Source organism: Pseudophryne corroboree, chromosome 10 (genome assembly GCF_028390025.1).
Source record: "Pseudophryne corroboree isolate aPseCor3 chromosome 10, aPseCor3.hap2, whole genome shotgun sequence".
NCBI classification, from domain to species: Eukaryota; Metazoa; Chordata; class Amphibia; order Anura; family Myobatrachidae; genus Pseudophryne; species Pseudophryne corroboree.
Genome location: NC_086453.1, coordinates 291,821,756 through 291,839,734, shown reverse-complemented (window position 1 = coordinate 291,839,734; position 17,979 = coordinate 291,821,756). Strand labels below are relative to the sequence as shown.

Sequence of the window (17,979 nt, the reverse complement as noted above, 5' to 3'; positions counted from 1 at the left end):
AGTGGTGAGGGTGGCTGAGAGGGGTGTGGTGAGGGTAGCTGTGAGAGGAGTGGTGTGGTGATTGTGGCCGTGTGAGCGGGGGGCGGTAAGGGTAGCTTGTAAGAGGAGTGGTGCGGTGAGGGTAACTGTGAGAGGAGTGGTGCGGTGAAGGTGGCTGTGTGTGTGTGTGGGGGGGGGGGCGGTGATAAGGGTAGCGATGAGAGGAGTGGTGCGGTGAGGGTGGCTTAGAGGGGTGTGGTGGGGGTAGCTGTGAGAGGAGTGGTGTGGTGATTGTGGCCGTGTGAGCGGGGGGCGGTAAGGGTAGCTTGTAAGAGGAGTGGTGCGGTGAGGGTACCTGTGAGAGGAGTGGTGCGGTGAAGGTGGCTGTGTGTGGGGGGGGGGGGGGGGGGACGGTGGTAAGGGTAGCTATGAGAGGAGTGGTGCGATGAGGGTGGCTGAGAGAGAGGGGTGTGGTGAGGGTAGCTGTGAGAAGAGTGGTGTGGTGATTGTGGCCGTGTGAGCGGGGGGCGGTAAGGGTAGCTTGTAAGAGGAGTGGTGCGGTGAGGGTACCTGTGAGAGGAGTGGTGCGGTGAAGGTGGCTGTGTGTGTGGGGGGGGGGGGGGGCGGTGGTAAGGGTAGCTATGAGAGGAGTGGTGCGGTGAGGGTGGCTGAGAGGGGTGTGGTGAGGGTAGCTGTGAGAGGAGTGGTGTGGTGATTGTGGCCGTGTGAGCGGGGGGCGGTAAGGGTAGCTTGTAAGAGGAGTGGTGCGGTGAGGGTACCTGTGAGAGGAGTGGTGCGGTGAAGGTGGCTGTGTGTGTGTGGGGGGGGGGAGGAGGGGGGCGGTGGTAAGGGTAGCTATGAGAGGAGTGGTGTGGTGATTGTGGCCGTGTGAGCGGGGGGCGGTAAGGGTAGCTTGTAAGAGGAGTGGTGCGGTGAGGGTAACTGTGAGAGGAGTGGTGCGGTGAAGGTGGCGGGGGGCGGTAAGGGTACCTATGAGAGGAGTGGTGACGTGAGGGTGGCTGTGAGAGGGGTGTGGTGAGGGTGGCTGTGTGAGGGTAGCTGAGGGGGTGGCGTTGAGGGTAGCTGTTAGAGGGAGGCCGCGGGGATGGCTGTGAGAGGGGGGCGGTGAGGTTGGCTGTGATGGGAGTGCGATGACTGTGTCTGTGGGAGGGAGGCAGTGATTGTGTCTCTGAGAAGGGGCGGTAAAGGTGGCTGTGAGAGTGGGGTCAGTGAGGGTAACTGGGGGAGTGAGAGTAGCTGTGAGGCGGGAGTGTGGCTGTGAGAGAAGCTTGTGAGAGTGGCTATGAGAGGGAGACGATGTGGGTAGCTGTGAGAGTGGGGCGGTGAGAGTCGCTGTGGGGGAGAAGTGGTGATGGTGGCTGTGAGAGAAGGCAGTGGGGGGGTGAGAATAGCTGTGAAGGGGGGAGTGGTGAGGGTGGCTGTGAGAGAAGGGGGCGGGTGTAGAGGGTGGTCGTGCGAATAGATGGGAGGGGGGGGCGGTGAGGGTAGATATGAAACACATAACAGTGTGAGATGTATCTTCAACTCCAGAAATAAAGGTGGAGTGGAGGAGGACAATGAAGAGGGTGATGGTGGGTACACACTGGCTGATATATCGGCGTTCTATTGAACGGCGATATATCGTGGGACCGTCGGCCAGTGTGTACGGGCGATATGTTTGTGAACTCCGTCGTTCACAGACATATCGCGTCAGGCCCGCAGTACAGCCAACGGCCAATATATCTACCGATATATTGGCGCATCGCTGTGTGTGTGTACGGGCGACCAGCCACCCGCCCATACACATGCTGCGGCGGCCGGCGGTGATTGACAGCTGAACTGGGCGGGCGTGTGTACATGCCCGCTCAGTTCATGACCTCGGTCCCCAACGTATCGGGCAGTGTGTATGCACAGCACACTGCCCGATCCGTCCATAGATATATCTGCAGATCAATTGATCTGCAGATATATCTATCAGTGTGTACCCACCTTGAGGATAGCTACAACAGATGGGCACTGATGATGGCTATGAGAAACATAAGGCAATGGGCGTGAGATGATGTATCCTCTACTACAGAAGAATAGATATTTTGTTTAGTGTTTCGCTAACAAAATATTAATTTCTCTGACGTCCTAGTGGATGCTGGGGACTCCGTAAGGACCATGGGGAATAGCGGCTCCGCAGGAGACTGGGCACAGCTAAGAAAGATTTAGGACTACCTGGTGTGCACTGGCTCCTCCCACTATGACCCTCCTCCAGACTTCAGTTAGAATCCTGTGCCCGGCTGAGCTGGATGCACACTAGAGAGAAAGTATATGTTAGGTTTTTTATTTTACAGTGAGATCTGCTGGCAACAGACTCACTGCAGCGAGGGCTAAGGGGAGAAGAAGCGAACCTACCTAACTGGTGGTAGCTTGGGCTTCTTAGGCTACTGGACACCATTAGCTCCAGAGGGATCGACCGCATGGAACCGGCCATTGGTGTTCGGTCCCGGAGCCGCGCCGCCGGCCCCCTTACAGAGCCAGAAGCAAGAAGAATCCGGAAAATCGGCGGCAGAAGACATCAGTCTTCACCAAGGTAGCGCACAGCACTGCAGCTGTGCGCCATTGCTCCTCATACACACTTCACACTCCGGTCACTGAGGGTGCAGGGCGCTGGGGGGGGCGCCCTGAGAAGCAATAAATACACCTTGGCTGGCAAATATATCACAATATATAGCCCCAGAGGCTATATATGTGATAAATACCCCTGCCAGAATCCATAAAAAAGCGGGAGAAAAGTCCGCGAAAAAGGGGCGGAGCTATCTCCCTCAGCACACTGGCGCCATTTCTCCCTCACAGCTCCGCTGGAAGGAAGCTCCCTGGCTCTCCCCTGCAGTCTACACTACAGAAAAGGGTAAAAAAGAGAGGGGGGGCACTAAATTTAGGCGCAGTATATATAACAGCAGCTATAGGGGACATAATTCAGTTAGTCCCTGCATTATATAGCGCTCTGGTGTGTGCTGGCATACTCTCACTCTGTCTCCCCAAAGGGCTTGGTGGGGTCCTGTCTTCTGTCAGAGCATTCCCTGTGTGTGTGTAGTGTGTCGGTACGGCTGTGTCGACATGTTTGATGAGGAGACTTATGTGGAGGAGGAGCAGGTGCCTATAAATGTGTTGTCACCCCCTGCGGGGCAGACACCGGAGTGGATGGACTTGTGGAAGGAATTACGCGAAAGTGTCGACTCCTTACATAAAAAATTTGACGACATGCCAAATGCGGGGCAGCCGACTTCTCAGTCCGTGCCTGCCCAGACGTCTCAAAAGTCATCAGGGGCTCTAAAACGCCCGCTACCTCAGATGACAGACACAGATGTCGACACGGATACTGATACCAGTGTCGACGACGATGAGACTAATGTAATGTCCAATAGGGCCACTCGTTATATGATTGAGGCAATGAAAAATGTTTTACACATTTCTGAGGTGACCCCAGGTACCACAAAAAAGGGTATTATGTTTGGGGAGAAAAAACTACCAGTAGTTTTTCCCCCTTCTGAAGAATTGAATGAAGTGTGTGAACTAGCGTGGGCTTCCCCCGATAAAAATTGGTAATTTCAAAAAAATTACTAATGGCGTACCCTTTCCCGCCAGAGGATAGGTCACGTTGGGAAACACCCCCTAGGGTGGATAAAGCACTTACGCGCTTATCAAAAAAGGTGGCACTGCCGTCCCAGGATACGGCCGCCCTAAAGGAACCTGCTGACAGAAAGCAAGAGGCTCTCCAGAAAGCTATATATACACACACTGGTATTATACTGAGACCAGCTATTGCCTCAGCATGGATGTGCAGTGCTGCAGCTGCATGGTCAGACTCCCTGTCAGAAAACATTGACACCCTAGACAGGGACACTATATTGCTAAACGTAGAGCATATTAAAGACGCTGTCTTTTACATAAGAGATGCACAGAGGGATATTTGCCGGCTGGCATCAAAAATAAGTGCACTGTCCATTTGTGCCAGGAGAGGGTTATGGACCCGGCAGTGGACAGGTGATGCAGATTCTAAAAGGCACATGGAAGTTTTGCCTTATAAGGGTGAGGAGTTGTTCGGGGATGGTCTTTCAGACTTAGTGTCCACAGCAACAGCTGGGAAGTCAGCATTTTTGCCACATGTCCCCTCACAACCAAAGAGAGCACCGTATTATCAGGTGCAGTCCTTTCGCCCCCAAAAGAGCAGATGGGGTAGAGGCGCGTCCTTTCTGCCCAGAGGCAGAGGTAGGGGAAAAAAGCTGCAGCATACAGCCACTTCCCAGGAACAAAAGTCCTCCCCCGCTTCTTCTGCTAAGTCCGCCGCATGACGCTGGGGCTCAGCAGGCGGAGCCAGGTACGGTGGGGGGCCGTCTCAAAAACTTCAGCAATCAGTGGGCTCGCTCACAGGTAGATCCCTGGATCCTTCAAGTGGTATCTCAGGGGTACAGGCTGGAATTCGAGACACCCCCCCCCTCAGCCGTTTCCTCAAATCTGCCTTACCAACGACTCCTTCAGAAAGGGAGGCTGTGTTAGAGGCAATTCACAAGCTGTATTCCCAGCAGGTGATAGTCAAGGTGCCCCTACTTCAACAAGGACGGGGTTACTATTCCACAATGTTTGTGGTACCGAAATCGGACGGTTCGGTGAGACCCATTTTAAATTTGAAATCCTTGAACACATATTTAAGAAAATTCAAGTTCAAGATGGAATCGCTCAGGGCGGTTATTGCAAGCCTGGAGGAGGGAGATTACATGGTATCTCTGGACATCAAGGATGCTTACCTGCATGTCCCCATTTACCATCCTCACCAGGAGTACCTCAGATTTGTGGTACAGGATTGTCATTGCCAATTCCAGACGTTGCCGTTCGGCCTGTCCAGGGCACCGAGGGTATTTACCAAGGTAATGGCCGAAATGATGATACTCCTTCGGAAAAAGGGAGTTTTAATTATCCCATACTTGGACGATCTCCTGATAAGGGCGAGGTCCAGAGAGCAGTTGTTGGTCGGCGTAGCATTATCTCAGGAGGTGCTACACCAGCACGGTTGGATTCTGAATATTCCAAAGTCTCAGCTGGTTCCGGCGACACGTCTACTGTTCCTGGGGATGATTCTGGACACAGTCCAGAAAAAAGTGTTTCTCCCAGAGGAGAAAGCCAAGGAGCTGTCATCTCTAGTGAGAGGCCTCCTGAAACCAAAACAGGTGTCGGTGCATCATTACACGCGAGTCCTGGGAAAGATGGTAGCTTCCTACGAAGCGATTCCATTCGGCAGGTTCCATGCCAGAACCTTTCAGTGGGACCTGTTGGACCAATGGTCCGGATCGCATCTTCAAATGCTTCGGTTGATAACCCTGTCTCCAAGGACCAGGGTGTCTCTGCTGTGGTGGCTGCAGAATGCTCATCTCAGAGAGGGCCGCAGATTCGGCATACAGGACTGGGTCCTGGTGACCACGGATGCCAGCCTTCGGGGCTGGGGTGCAGTCACACGGGGAAGAAACTTCCAAGGACTTTGGTCAAGTCAGGAGACTTCCCTACACATAAATGTTCTGGAACTGAGGGCCATTTACAATGCCCTAAGTCAAGCAAAGCCCCTGCTTCAAAACCAGCCGGTACTGATCCAGTCAGACAACATCACGGCAGTCGCCCATGTAAATCGACAGGGCGGCACAAGAAGCAGGACGGCGATGGCAGAAGCCACAAGGATTCTCCGATGGGCGGAAAATCACGTGTTAGCACTGTCAGCAGTGTTCATTCCGGGAGTGGACAACTGGGAAGCAGACTTCCTCAGCAGGCACGACCTCCACCCGGGAGAGTGGGGACTTCATCCAGAAGTCTTCCAACTGATTGTAAACCGTTGGGAAAAGCCACAGGTGGACATGATGGCGTCCCGCTTAAACAAAAAGCTAGAAAAATATTGCGCCAGGTCAAGAGACCCTCAGGCGATAGCTGTGGACGCTCTAGTGACACCGTGGGTATACCGGTCGGTTTATGTGTTCCCTCCTCTTCCTCTCATACCCAAGGTACTGAGGATAATAAAGAAAAGAGGAGTAAGAACTATTCTCATTGTTCCAGATTGGCCAAGAAGGTCTTGGTACCCGGAACTTCAAGAATTAGTCTCAGAGGACCCATGGCCTCTGCCGGTCAGACAGGACCTGCTGCTGCAGGGGCCCTGTCTGTTCCAAGACTTACCGCGGCTGCGTTTAACAGCATGGCGGTTGAACACCGGATCCTAAAAGAAAAGGGTATTCCGGAGGAAGTCATTCCTACGCTTATTAAAGCTAGAAAAGATGTAACCGTACAACATTATCACCGCATATGGCGAAAATATGTTGCGTGGTGTGAGGCCAGGAAGGCCCCAACGGAGGAATTCCAGCTAGGTCGATTTCTGCACTTCCTACAGTCTGGGGTGACTATGGGCCTGAAACTGGGTTCCATTAAGGTCCAGATTTCGGCTCTGTCGATTTTCTTCCAAAAAGAACTGGCTTCACTGCCTGAAGTTCAGACATTTATCAAGGGAGTGCTGCATATTCAGCCTCCTTTTGTGCCTCCAGTGGCACCGTGGGACCTCAACGTGGTGTTGGGTTTCCTAAAGTCACATTGGTTTGAGCCACTCAAAACCGTGGATTTAAAATATCTCACGTGGAAAGTGGTCATGCTTTTGGCCTTGGCTTCGGCAAGGCGTGTGTCAGAATTGGCGGCTTTGTCATGTAAAAGCCCCTATTTGATTTTCCATATGGATAGGGCAGAATTGAGGACTCGTCCCCAGTTTCTTCCTAAGGTGGTATCAGCTTTTCACTTGAACCAACCTATCATGGTGCCTGCGGCTACTAGGGACTTGGAGGACTCCAAGTTACTGGACGTAGTCAGGGCCTTGAAAATTTATGTTTCCAGGACGGCTGGAGTCAGGAAGACTGACTCGCTATTTATCCTGTATGCACCAAACAAGATGGGTGCTCCTGCTTCAAAGCAGACGATTGCTCGCTGGATTTGTAGCACAATTCAGCTTGCGCATTCTGTGGCTGGCCTGCCGCAGCCTAAATCTGTAAAAGCCCATTCCCCGAGGAAAGTGGGCTCTTCTTGGGCGGCTGCCCGAGGGGTCTCGGCTTTACAACTTTGCCGAGCTGCTACTTGGTCAGGGGCAAACACGTTTGCAAAATTCTACAAATTTGATACCCTGGCTGAGGAGGACCTTGAGTTCTCTCATTCGGTGCTGCAGAGTCATCCGCACTCTCCCGCCCGTTTGGGAGCTTTGGTATAATCCCCATGGTCCTTACGGAGTCCCCAGCATCCACTAGGACGTCAGAGAAAATAAGATTTTACTCACTGGTAAATCTATTTCTCGTAGTCCGTAGTGGATGCTGGGCGCCCGTCCCAAGTGCGGACTGTCTGAAATACTTGTATATAGTTATTGTTAACTACAAGGGTTATTGTTGAGCCATCTTTTGAGAGGCTCTGTTGTGTTCATACTGTTAACTGGGTATATTATCACGAGTTATACGGTGTGATTGGTGTGGCTGGTATGATTCTTACCCGGGATTCAAAATCCTTCCTTATTGTGTCAGCTCTTCCGGGCACAGTATCCTTACTGAAGTCTGGAGGAGGGTCATAGTGGGAGGAGCCAGTGCACACCAGGTAGTCCTAAACCTTTTTTAGCTGTGCCCAGTCTCCTGCGGAGCCGCTAATCCCCATGGTCCTTACGGAGTCCCCAGCATCCACTACGGACTACGAGAAATAGATTTACCGGTGAGTAAAATCTTATTATTACATTATTTGTATAAGCTTTGGTTGTAGTTAATTTATGCTCCTGTGTATCATCTTGGTTTGTGGCCAAGTCTAACCTATTAGTAGCTCTTGAGTCATTGCTGGGGAGTTGGTAAGAGCCAGTCTTTGCTCTGCTGTACTTCTCTGCACAGGCAGAAAATGGTAAATGCCTCCACTTAATGTGTTCCCGGGTCCAGTAAAACGAATGTACATATCTCTAGATGATTCCTGTTTGCATCTCTGAATCCATCAGTACTGACTTCATTGTGAAAAACTCCACTACACGGTACCCAGTAACTATCACACATTGGCAGGAAAATCTCTGTTCCGTTGTGTGTCCGTGAAAGTGACCAAGAAACGTGTGATGCAGATGTATAATGTATCTTTTGTTTCTGTATAGAATCTGGTTCTCCTGATACAAGAAGGATTTAGCACAATTTACCTTCCTGATTAGGTGAATATAAACACGTTGCTTGTATCTTAGTTGAACGGCTGCCTGGGATCGTTACGTCTGGACAATCAGAACCCACTATGCATTATAGAGAATGGTGCCTCCTTCCCGGCACCCTCCCAAACACACCATGAGAGGTACCGAGAAGCCTACAAAGAGCTCTTCCGACATTTCCTACGTACCATCAAAGGTCAGTGAGAGCTGGAAGGGACACTTAGGCATATAGTCAATTCATGCCGGATCCTTGCAGACGGAAAGGATCCAACATGTGAGTATTCAATGCTGCGCCAAACTCGACAGGTTTGGGCCGTTCCCGACAATGGCAATCCAACAGATTGACATTGTCGGAAACGTGGCTAAAACCTGTCGGGTTTGGCTGTGCTTCCGACAATACAAGTGGCCACCGATCCGCATGCTTTCCAACAAGTCAGATTTCCTGACTTGTCGGAAAAAAGGGGGCATTATTGAGTTGGTCGGAACTACTTCCGATCTAAAACAGTCGGAAACTGCCATCTTTCCGACAAGACAGCAGTTTCTGACTTCAATTGAATACCCCCCTTAGTATTATTATTACAGTTCTAAGCATTTCTTCGGCAGCTCTGAAGATGAATACAAAGGGGTTGATGTGCAGGCAACGCGCTAGTTTTGCAGTTGGAGCGGCGTATGATTGCATAAAGATGCGTATTACAGTTCTTACATTCGGGGCTACTGTAACTTTGGCTGATGTGCACGCTGCATCTTGGGCATCTATTCTGCTTGAATCGACCCCTTACAAAGAAGAGGGTCAGGGACTCTTAAGAAAAATTCCACCGAAAATGTAAAGAAGATCAGTATGTTTTAGATGACTGGTTTACTCAGAGTTGTTATTGTCGCTCATCTGTTTCAAACAGGTGTCTGTGCCTTTCCTAGAATTTATTACCAGTTATTTATATAGCGCACACATATTCTGCAGCGCTTTACAGAGAATACATGCCATTCACATAGTTATAGCCATGGTAGGAATCGAACCCATTGGCTCATTCACACAGTTATAGCCATGGTAGGACTCGAACCCAGTGCTGTGAGGCAGTAATGCTAACAATTACACCATACGTACTGCCCAAATTTCCAATTGGCGTGGCCTAGGAGGTCCGTGCAGGGGTGTATCAATAGCAGTGCTGCCTGTTTATAACAGTAGAGTGGTTGCAAAGAACTGAGCCAGAACTTTGAAGGCAGAACAATGTTGGTCAGCTGAGTAACACTCTAGATTTTTACCATAACGCAGTGAGTTCCGCTCCATGGAAAAGTTTCTGTCTTGGGACATTTTCTGTAACTAGCCAGTTTCTTGGCTCCTGACTCTTAATAGAAACATTTAATCCCCATTTTTGCTTGAAAAATCCTGCCAGATGGAAACAGGTTGGGAATGGAAAGAGTTCTCCGCCTAATGATTTGGGTTTACTTGTAGACTAGAGAAGGAAGCATACAGCACTAGATTGTCTGATGTTTCACAACTGTACAAAAATATTAAATAAAACGAAGTATACCAAATAGTGAGGGTGCACAATGTGCTACTGCTTACCTCCCTGTGCTCATGAAACCAGTTACTGTATACCTCCCTGTGCTCATGAAACCAGTTACTGTATACCTCCTTGTGCTCATGAAACCAGTTACTGTATACCTCCCTGTGCTCATGAAACCAGTTACTGTATACCTCCTTGTGCTCCTGAAACCAGTTACTGTATACCTCCCTGTGCTCATGAAACCAGTTACTGTATACCTCCCTGTGCTCATGAAACCAGCTATATGTACATTTGTTCATTCCATACTTTTGATGCCACTGTCTTCAAAAATATGTTTGGGCCTTATAGTCTACGCCAGGGATGGCCAGACTTTTGGACTTGGGGATCTACTCTAAATTCCAAAAATCTTTTTTGATCTACCATAGTACAAAATCATCATAATGCAATACTTTTTAGGGGGCTATGAGGCATTGAACACATAAAATGTACTAAACACCAGTGCTGCTTTTAAAATAGCACACAGCACCCTGTGTTTTATGGAGAGATAAGAAGCAAGCACAGGACAGTAAATTTAATGCTGCCAAATAGTTTTGCAGATAAACGTTAAAGCAGGCACAGGATTTCTGCAGCTACATCTGCTGTTCAATGAAGTCTCCAGAACCCTCCCCGCCCCCCCCCCCCCCCCCCCCCCCCGAATAATTTCCCCCCCTACCCCCCAAGAAGGTGCCACACGGAGAGCTCTACTAACACGTCTACTCTGTCAGCGTTACTAGCAAATGGCGGCCAGTACCGCTTACGCAGGCGCATTACAGAGTCACTGTGGCTATCTATGCCTTCTGACTGCTTTAGCCAATAGCGAAAAAGAAAAAAAGACAACTCTATTTTGGGGGCACTCTTTAAATTTGTCCAGTGCCTAATCTGTCCAAAAGTTTCTCTAAAATATATCTTTTATTGTTGAGGTTAAAATAAAAGGGGTTAAACTAAGTGGACATAGACATACATATATACACACACACAAAACCACAGACCCGCTGATGAGCCAGGTATGCAAATCACATCATAGTACAAAAAATGGTTTTGTATTCTCACCATATTGCAAGATCTCGTTGAATAGAGTAGGTAAACCACTGACCATCCTAAATTAAATCTTAATTCCAAATGGTTTTAATATGCTAGAGATCCTTCACTCCCAGAAAAATGAAATCGTTACTGGTAAGATTGTAAATGGTAATACTACCTTAATAATCAACCAGACAGCAATAATATCACAAATCCTGGATTAATAGTAACCAACCGCTTTCTTTTGTCTTGTTGCCAAAAACCTGTGTATTATACAGTAGATACACGTATTCAAAAGTCAATTGGCATCAGACATGAATACATTTGTAACAATTCACAGATGTGAATACATCCAAATATATGTGTCTGAATTAATGACCAGAAAATTGGTTTATATACACAATTTGCCAAAATATATACTGATTAGTCCGGTCACTAGGAGACAGAATTGTATGAAGTATAAGGCCAATCAAAGTTTAAGTGGTCTCAGGTGTTATAGAGCGATAGCTGCACCCTTCCCAAACACTGTGAATCAGGACCAGTTCTCCAGTAATTAGGGTATTAGTGCAAGGTATTAGTAATCACATGAGAATTGTAATGACAATAGTGGTAGGTAGTAAAGCATCTATATTCCAACTTATTGATAAATCCTGCAGTCTTCACTTAACATCATGCAAACAAAGATAAATCACTGGTTTCTTAGAAAATGACCCAGATAAATTAGAATTGCATAGGAAGACTTCAAACAGGCCAGCTAAACCCGGCGCCCGCTACTTCTGCTACACCGTCATGAAATGTGGATCGCCTATACCGATTCAGCGGACGGCGGATGAGAGGGCAGCGGCCGGGGGATAGCTGGTAAGAAGGAAGAGGAGATGGCCGTACTGCTGTCCCTGTTAGAGTGACTGCAGCACCTTGATATCACATAGGACATTGCAAGGCGCTGCGCCGCAATCCCAGGATTAGAGGTGGCCGGAAGATGTTTACCGCTACCTGTAGCCACTAACGACAGAAGGAGGGGAGAGAAGCATGTAGAAGCTCATTGGTCAGTTGTTCCCATATCATCACAGCGACATAACGGTGCGGATAACGCGTTTCACGCGTAGGCTTGCACACATCGCTGCACTGTTAGCATGCTTTAGCCAAAAAGAATAATTCTGATTCTTATTGGCTGGCGCAGAGGGACAGCGGCCAATAGAAATCACCTTGATTCTTATTGGCTATGGAAGAACACCGGACCACGGCACTGCACCCACTGGTAATGTCAGGGCAGCATTCAATAAGAATCTCGCTGATTCTTATTGAATGCTGCTGGATGGGCGAATGCGATCAACTGGACGCATGTCCGTAGTCGACCAGTCGATAGCGATCAACTCTTTGGCCACCTCTGCTCTATGCTGTACCTTTGGAGACACTGTTCCTTACACTGAATAACTGGCAGTCTGTGGTTTCCTGCTGCCTCCATTCCCCTATTCACATTATGACACTGCCCCTCTCACATGTTGAATATTGTTTATTTTGAATAAATGCCTCCTTTGTGACACTGTCTGAACAAACTATCCCTGTGCAATGAGAGGCAGAATTAACGGAGCTTTGTGTCTTGCAGGTAAGGAGCATCCGGCTGTCACCAAAGAGCAGTATGTCTGCGCGATACAGATTGCAGCCGCAGCTGAGCAGTCCTGGCAGACCGGTTCATCCATAGACCTGCGGAATGAAGCTGTAGACATATCTATTATCAAGACTGAGATTATGTGACCCAGAAGCCCGCCTGTTGGTGGCTCAAGTATCGGCGTGGATTGTATCTTAGAATAAAGTGATATTTTTCCCCCCTGCTTTCCTGCACTTGATGTTACATCGGGCGTTGTCCAGACATCGCTCACAATTGGCCTTCCTATTAATCTCAAGTAATATCTTCCATTATTTGTCTCTCCGGGAAAGAGCTCCTTGCCTCGGTTTGGAGCATAGAGATTTACATTCAGGATACCGTTTTGAGGGACAGAATGTTTTTTTTTTTTTAAATTGGCCCAATGACTTACAGTACGCAGAGGCAGCTGCTTGTAGGATGTGCAATATTCAGCCTATGGACTTGCTGGGATCTAGTGACATCACTGGGTCCTGGGGCGCTCTGTCTAGGGAAGGTCCACTTTAACTGGTGTCTGGAAATGCTGTTACCAATTGACATATGCAATCGCTGAAATGGACGTGGGTTGCTTCATCTTGCACAATGTCTTCAGGTCAGGAATGAAGAAAGCTGTGCAGCTCTTTTCTCTAATTTAAAAGAATGATTTGCTCCAGTACTCAATTACTACATACGCGTCCATGGTGTCTATGTTACCTCCTGCTTTGCAGGAACATAGTGCAAATGAACAGATGCATCACCTGAGCTCTGTCCTAGGCAGTGTATGTGTGTATTTGTATGTACACTTGCCTGTCAGTCTGTTGGTCAGGAATAGTCCTATAGTGAACTAGACTGAGAAACACGCAAGATTTGTGACTTATTCACGTTGGCAGATGTTCATCTATTATTGAATATTGGGGCAGATGTATTAGGCCTGGATAGGCATAAGGAAGTGATCAGCTCCTGTCTATTTGCATATTGGAGCTGATTGGCTAGTGCGTTTATCACCTTGCACTTATCACTGGTTTATCACTTCCTTGTGCCTTCTCCAGGTTAATACATCTGCCCCAATATGCTGAAAGTGGACCCGTCGCTTGGGTGGGGTGTTATGTCAAACCTAAATTCCAGTACCCACCACCATTTGATGTTGTTGGCTGATCCATGCGTAAGAAGCGATCACTGTAAGATTACATCAGCAGGTATCTACGTGCTTGCCCTTCGGTGATCTGGGGGAACCCGTCCTTTAGGCAACTCCTGGGTACAGTGATCTCTTAAGAGATTTCTCTGACCCGGAAAAAATATCAGATTTTCTTGGGTTTAATAACAACGTTTTTCCCGGCAAAACCCATACAGCACAGAATTGTAAAAAGGTAATGGCACCAGTGGTGCAGGTATGTAGAGAATCCCTCCTTTTCCTGACCACACCTTGTCTCCCGGGATGTTCCGTTCTAAGGATATACCGGAACATTTACCTATTGTTAGCTTTGTATGTGGCAAAGACCAGGACGGTGCTGGAGGAGTTGTGGCCCCTGCGAAACTTTACCCAGCCAGGGGCATTGATGACCAGTAATTCCCTGTTCTGTGGGGACTAAGACTGTTGTAGGCTAAATATATTTTGTCGTTTATTATTCTGTCGGTGACATTTACAGTTCATTGCATTACCATGTGGAAATGTAGCCTTTATTTTAACAAGAGGTTAAACCTTTTTCTCTGGTTCAAGTACCACAGCGCTAATCTAGCTTTAAAAGGTTGAATTCTGTAGGGAGCTGCTGTGAGACACACACAGATAGTATTGTGATGGGGGGAGCTGCTGTGAGGCACACAGAGGAAGGGGAGGCTGGCTGTGAGGCACTCAGGGAGTATTGTGAATGGAGGCTGGCTGTGAGGCACACAGACAAAGGGTGTAGTGGAAGAGGAACTGCTGTTGGGCGCACACAGTATTGTGAAGGGGGAGCTGCTGTGAGGCACACAGAAAGCGGGTATTGTGAAGAAGGGCTGGCTATGAGGCACATGGATGGTATTGTGAAGGGGGGTCTGGCTGTGAGACACACAGAGACAATGGGTGTTGAGAAAGAGGCATTGCTGTGAGGCACACAGATGTAATGGGTATTCTGAAGGTGGGACTTCAGGCCGGTTGCACTCGGAGAATAAGTACAACAGGGTTCCCTGACCTGGAGAGAGCCATACTGAATCATTTATGACAACGGGTCCACTTGAAAATCCTGCTTCATCCATAGTGAAATTATTCCCAGTCTACAAGCTGAGCATTTGGTATCGGAAGAGCTAAATGAAGAATCACTCTTTGTACAAGTGTGTTTCTGTGTCCGCTGCCTGCATTTCAAAGACCAAAACTCCTTCTTACTGTCAGATAGCTGCACATTGGTGGGAATGTGCGTGTCATTACCGAAATGAAGTGTCCAGCGGCCCGGAGTAATTACTCAGAAGGGAATTGCTGTACAGCGTAAATAATATATCCCTTTCTCATAATTTAAGATGACCTGTACATAGTGTATAGACCGTATGATGAAGTCAGGCACTTAGACTTATTTATGAAGTATAAATATTTTGCTATAGTTTTATTGTCACTTGTGCTTAGTAGATGTATGTGTAACATTCATTCTTGCTGTTGGTGGGTCCTGCTTTGGAATCTGCAATGAAAATAGCTACTTATATCCGCGCTCTCTATTTAGAGTGCTGTATTTTTTCACCATTTTGTGAATTTGGGATTTTGTGACAATGACAAGAAGCGATGATACCGGTTGTTTTCGGTAGCTGTACGTTTACCTGACGCCTACAGGGGAGGGGGGTCCTTTTATGCCCTGGGTCAGTGTACTTGAGCATCCAGCTATCTGTTCACTAGTAATGACACACTTACTGGTCCTTCCCACACAGAGGAGTATCTAGGTGCTGAAACAGAGGGTTAATGACATATTAGCTGGAAGGAGGGCATAGAATAATATATGTAAGACGGACAATGGAGCTGGTGATTATACACCCTTACACTGGTATTCCCAGAACTTCACTCTCTTCCTGTGTACTGTATAATAAACTACATTTACACCTCTGGCCCAAAAAATCGGTTGGCCTCGAAGACAACAGGGACACTTTAATGTTTGCTTGTTCAATACATTTCTTGTTTGTGTAGAACTGTTTCAGTAGGTAGAATGAATTGTGTTATTATATCCAGGAGATTATAAATACTGTATGTACGGAGAGTGGATCTTTGTACATATTCCTTTCACTTCTGTGCATTTAATCCCAAAGTGCCTTTTATGTATTACACGTATAGATTGCTGTGCCTTTCTTCCCAAAAGCATCTTTTTGTATTGTCTCTTATTTCAAAGAACTAAAGATGTAGTTTTGGGTGTATTTCTTCCTTAATAGGATGTCTCACTAATTACGATATGTTCTTCCACTTTGCCGTATCAAAGGTCCATGCTGTCCATTAGTATATGGGAGGGTAAAAATAAGGCCACTAATTTACGGCATGTCCTTTTAGCCGAGCTGGCGAAAGCTATGTGTTCAGTGAATTGTCTCAGGAGGGATAAACTTTGCAGTAGCAAATTCCACTGAGTTCCACTAGGAGGCAGTGAAGGAGCAGGAGGGGGAGAAGGTAGTTTGAAAGGCTAAGGTCATATAAGTGGGTTCAGTCTGATTTATCGACGGTCATAATCCCAACAGCCATTGACCTACAGTCAAAATACTGACACGGTCAACATACCGACATTCATTATGCCGACATGGTCAAAATACCAACAGAGTACGATATTTGAAATGTCAACATGTCAGAATACCAACATGAGTTTTTTTTTTGTGTTTTTTTTGTGTGTCAACATGAACACCGCCTAATGCTTCGGGCACGGTGGCTCGCTGCGCTCAGCACACTATTATATTCCCCCTTCCGGTCCTCTGGGATAAACAAGTATGTTTTTGAGCAAAAATTCCTTAAAAACGCATTTTGACATGTCGGCATTTTAAATGTCTGTATTCTGACTGTCGGCATTTTGAACATGTCGGCATAATGAATGTCGGTATTTTGACCGTGTCTGTATTTTGACTGGATCAATGGCTGTCGGGATTATGACCGTCTGTATTGTGTCCGTCGGTAAATCAGCCGCTACCCATATAAGTAGGCATATTTATGGGCACACATCAAGGATATGCAATGACCTAAATGCTATTTCTCTAGCAGCAGGGCAGGGCAACACTGGACCATGGAATTGCAGTTTGGGTTGGAGTTTGGCATTTAATCTACTGTAGCTTTAAATTTTGAGCTCCTACCCCTGCAGCTCCACCATGCCAGTGTTCTTTAGGTGCCACAAAGAGTATGGCATGTTTTGGGATTGTTAGTTTATTTGATGTTTCTCTGACGTCCTAGTGGATGCTGGGAACTCCGTAAGGACCATGGGGAATAGACGGGCTCCGCAGGAGACTGGGCACTCTAAGAAAGAATTAGGACTACTGGTGTGCACTGGCTCCTCCCTCTATGCCCCTCCTCCAGACCTCAGTTAGAATCTGTGCCCGGCTCGAGCTGGTTGCACACTAGGGGCTCTCCTGAGCTCTTAGTAAAAGTATTTATTAGGTTTTTTATTTTCAGTGAGATCTGCTGGCAACAGACTCACTGCTACGAGGGACTTAGGGGAGAGAAGCAAACCTACCTGCTTGCAGCTAGCTTGTGCTTCTAGGCTACTGGACACCATTAGCTCCAGAGGGATCGAACACAGGCCCAGCCTCGGTCGTCCGGTCCTGGAGCTGCGCCGCCGTCCCCCTTGCAGAGCCAGAAGACGGAAGATTCCGAGGAGAAAATTGGTGGCTGAAGACTCCGGTCTTCATTAAGGTAGCGCACAGCACTGCAGCTGTGCGACATTGCTCCCCATGCACACCACATACTCCGGTCACTGATGGGTGCAGGGCGCTGGGGGGGGCGCCCTGGGCTGCAATTAAGATTACCTTAAAAATGGCAAAAAAACACATAATATAGTCTAACAAACTATATATGTGTAAAAATCCCCTGCCATAATATTAATAAAAGAGTGGGAGAAGTCCGCCGTGGACGGGGCTATCTCCCTCAGCACACTGGCGCCATTTTCTCTTCACAGTTCCGCTGGAAGACAGCTCCCCAGGCTCTCCCCTGCAGTTTCCAGGCTCAATAGGGTAAAAAAGAGAGGGGGGGGCACTAAATTTAGGCGTAATACTGTGTATTATAGCTGCTATAGGGAAAATCACTTTGTGTAGTGTAAATCCCTGTGTTATATAGCGCTGTGGTGTGTGCTGGCATACTCTCTCTCTGTCTCCCCAAAGGACTTTGTGGGGTCCTGTCCTCAGTCAGAGCATTCCCTGTGTGTGTGCGGTGTGTCGGTACGGCTGTGTCGACATGTTTGAGGAGGAGGCTTATGTGGAGGCGGAGCAGGTGCCGATAAATGTGATGTCACCCCCTGCGGGGTCGACACCAGAGTGGATGGATATGTGGAAGGTATTAACCGACAGTGTCAACTCCTTACATAAAAGGTTTGATGACATAACAGCTGTGGGACAGCCGGCTTCTCAGCCCGCGCCTGCCCAGGCGTCTCAAAGGCCATCAGGGGCTCAAAAACGCCCGC

The 17,979-nt window shown here is 48.0% G+C and overlaps 1 protein-coding gene across 3 annotated transcripts in view; it reads left to right on the top strand.

Annotated features, from left to right (window-relative positions):
* The window catches only part of LOC134966547 (uncharacterized oxidoreductase YrbE-like), an 84,599-nt gene extending 68,904 nt beyond the window's left edge, over window positions 1-15,695 (top strand). For 2 of the 3 annotated variants that reach the window (XM_063943375.1, XM_063943373.1), the window contains 2 exons: window positions 8,237-8,393; window positions 12,368-15,695. In XM_063943375.1, the coding sequence (XP_063799445.1) occupies window positions 8,237-8,393; window positions 12,368-12,516 (306 nt within the window). In that variant the 3' untranslated portion in view covers window positions 12,517-15,695. Of the gene's footprint in view, window positions 1-8,152; window positions 8,207-8,236; window positions 8,394-12,367 lie in introns of all 3 variants that reach the window. The other variant, XM_063943374.1, reaches the window with a different exon arrangement.
* The last annotated feature ends 2,284 nt before the right edge of the window (window positions 15,696-17,979 follow it).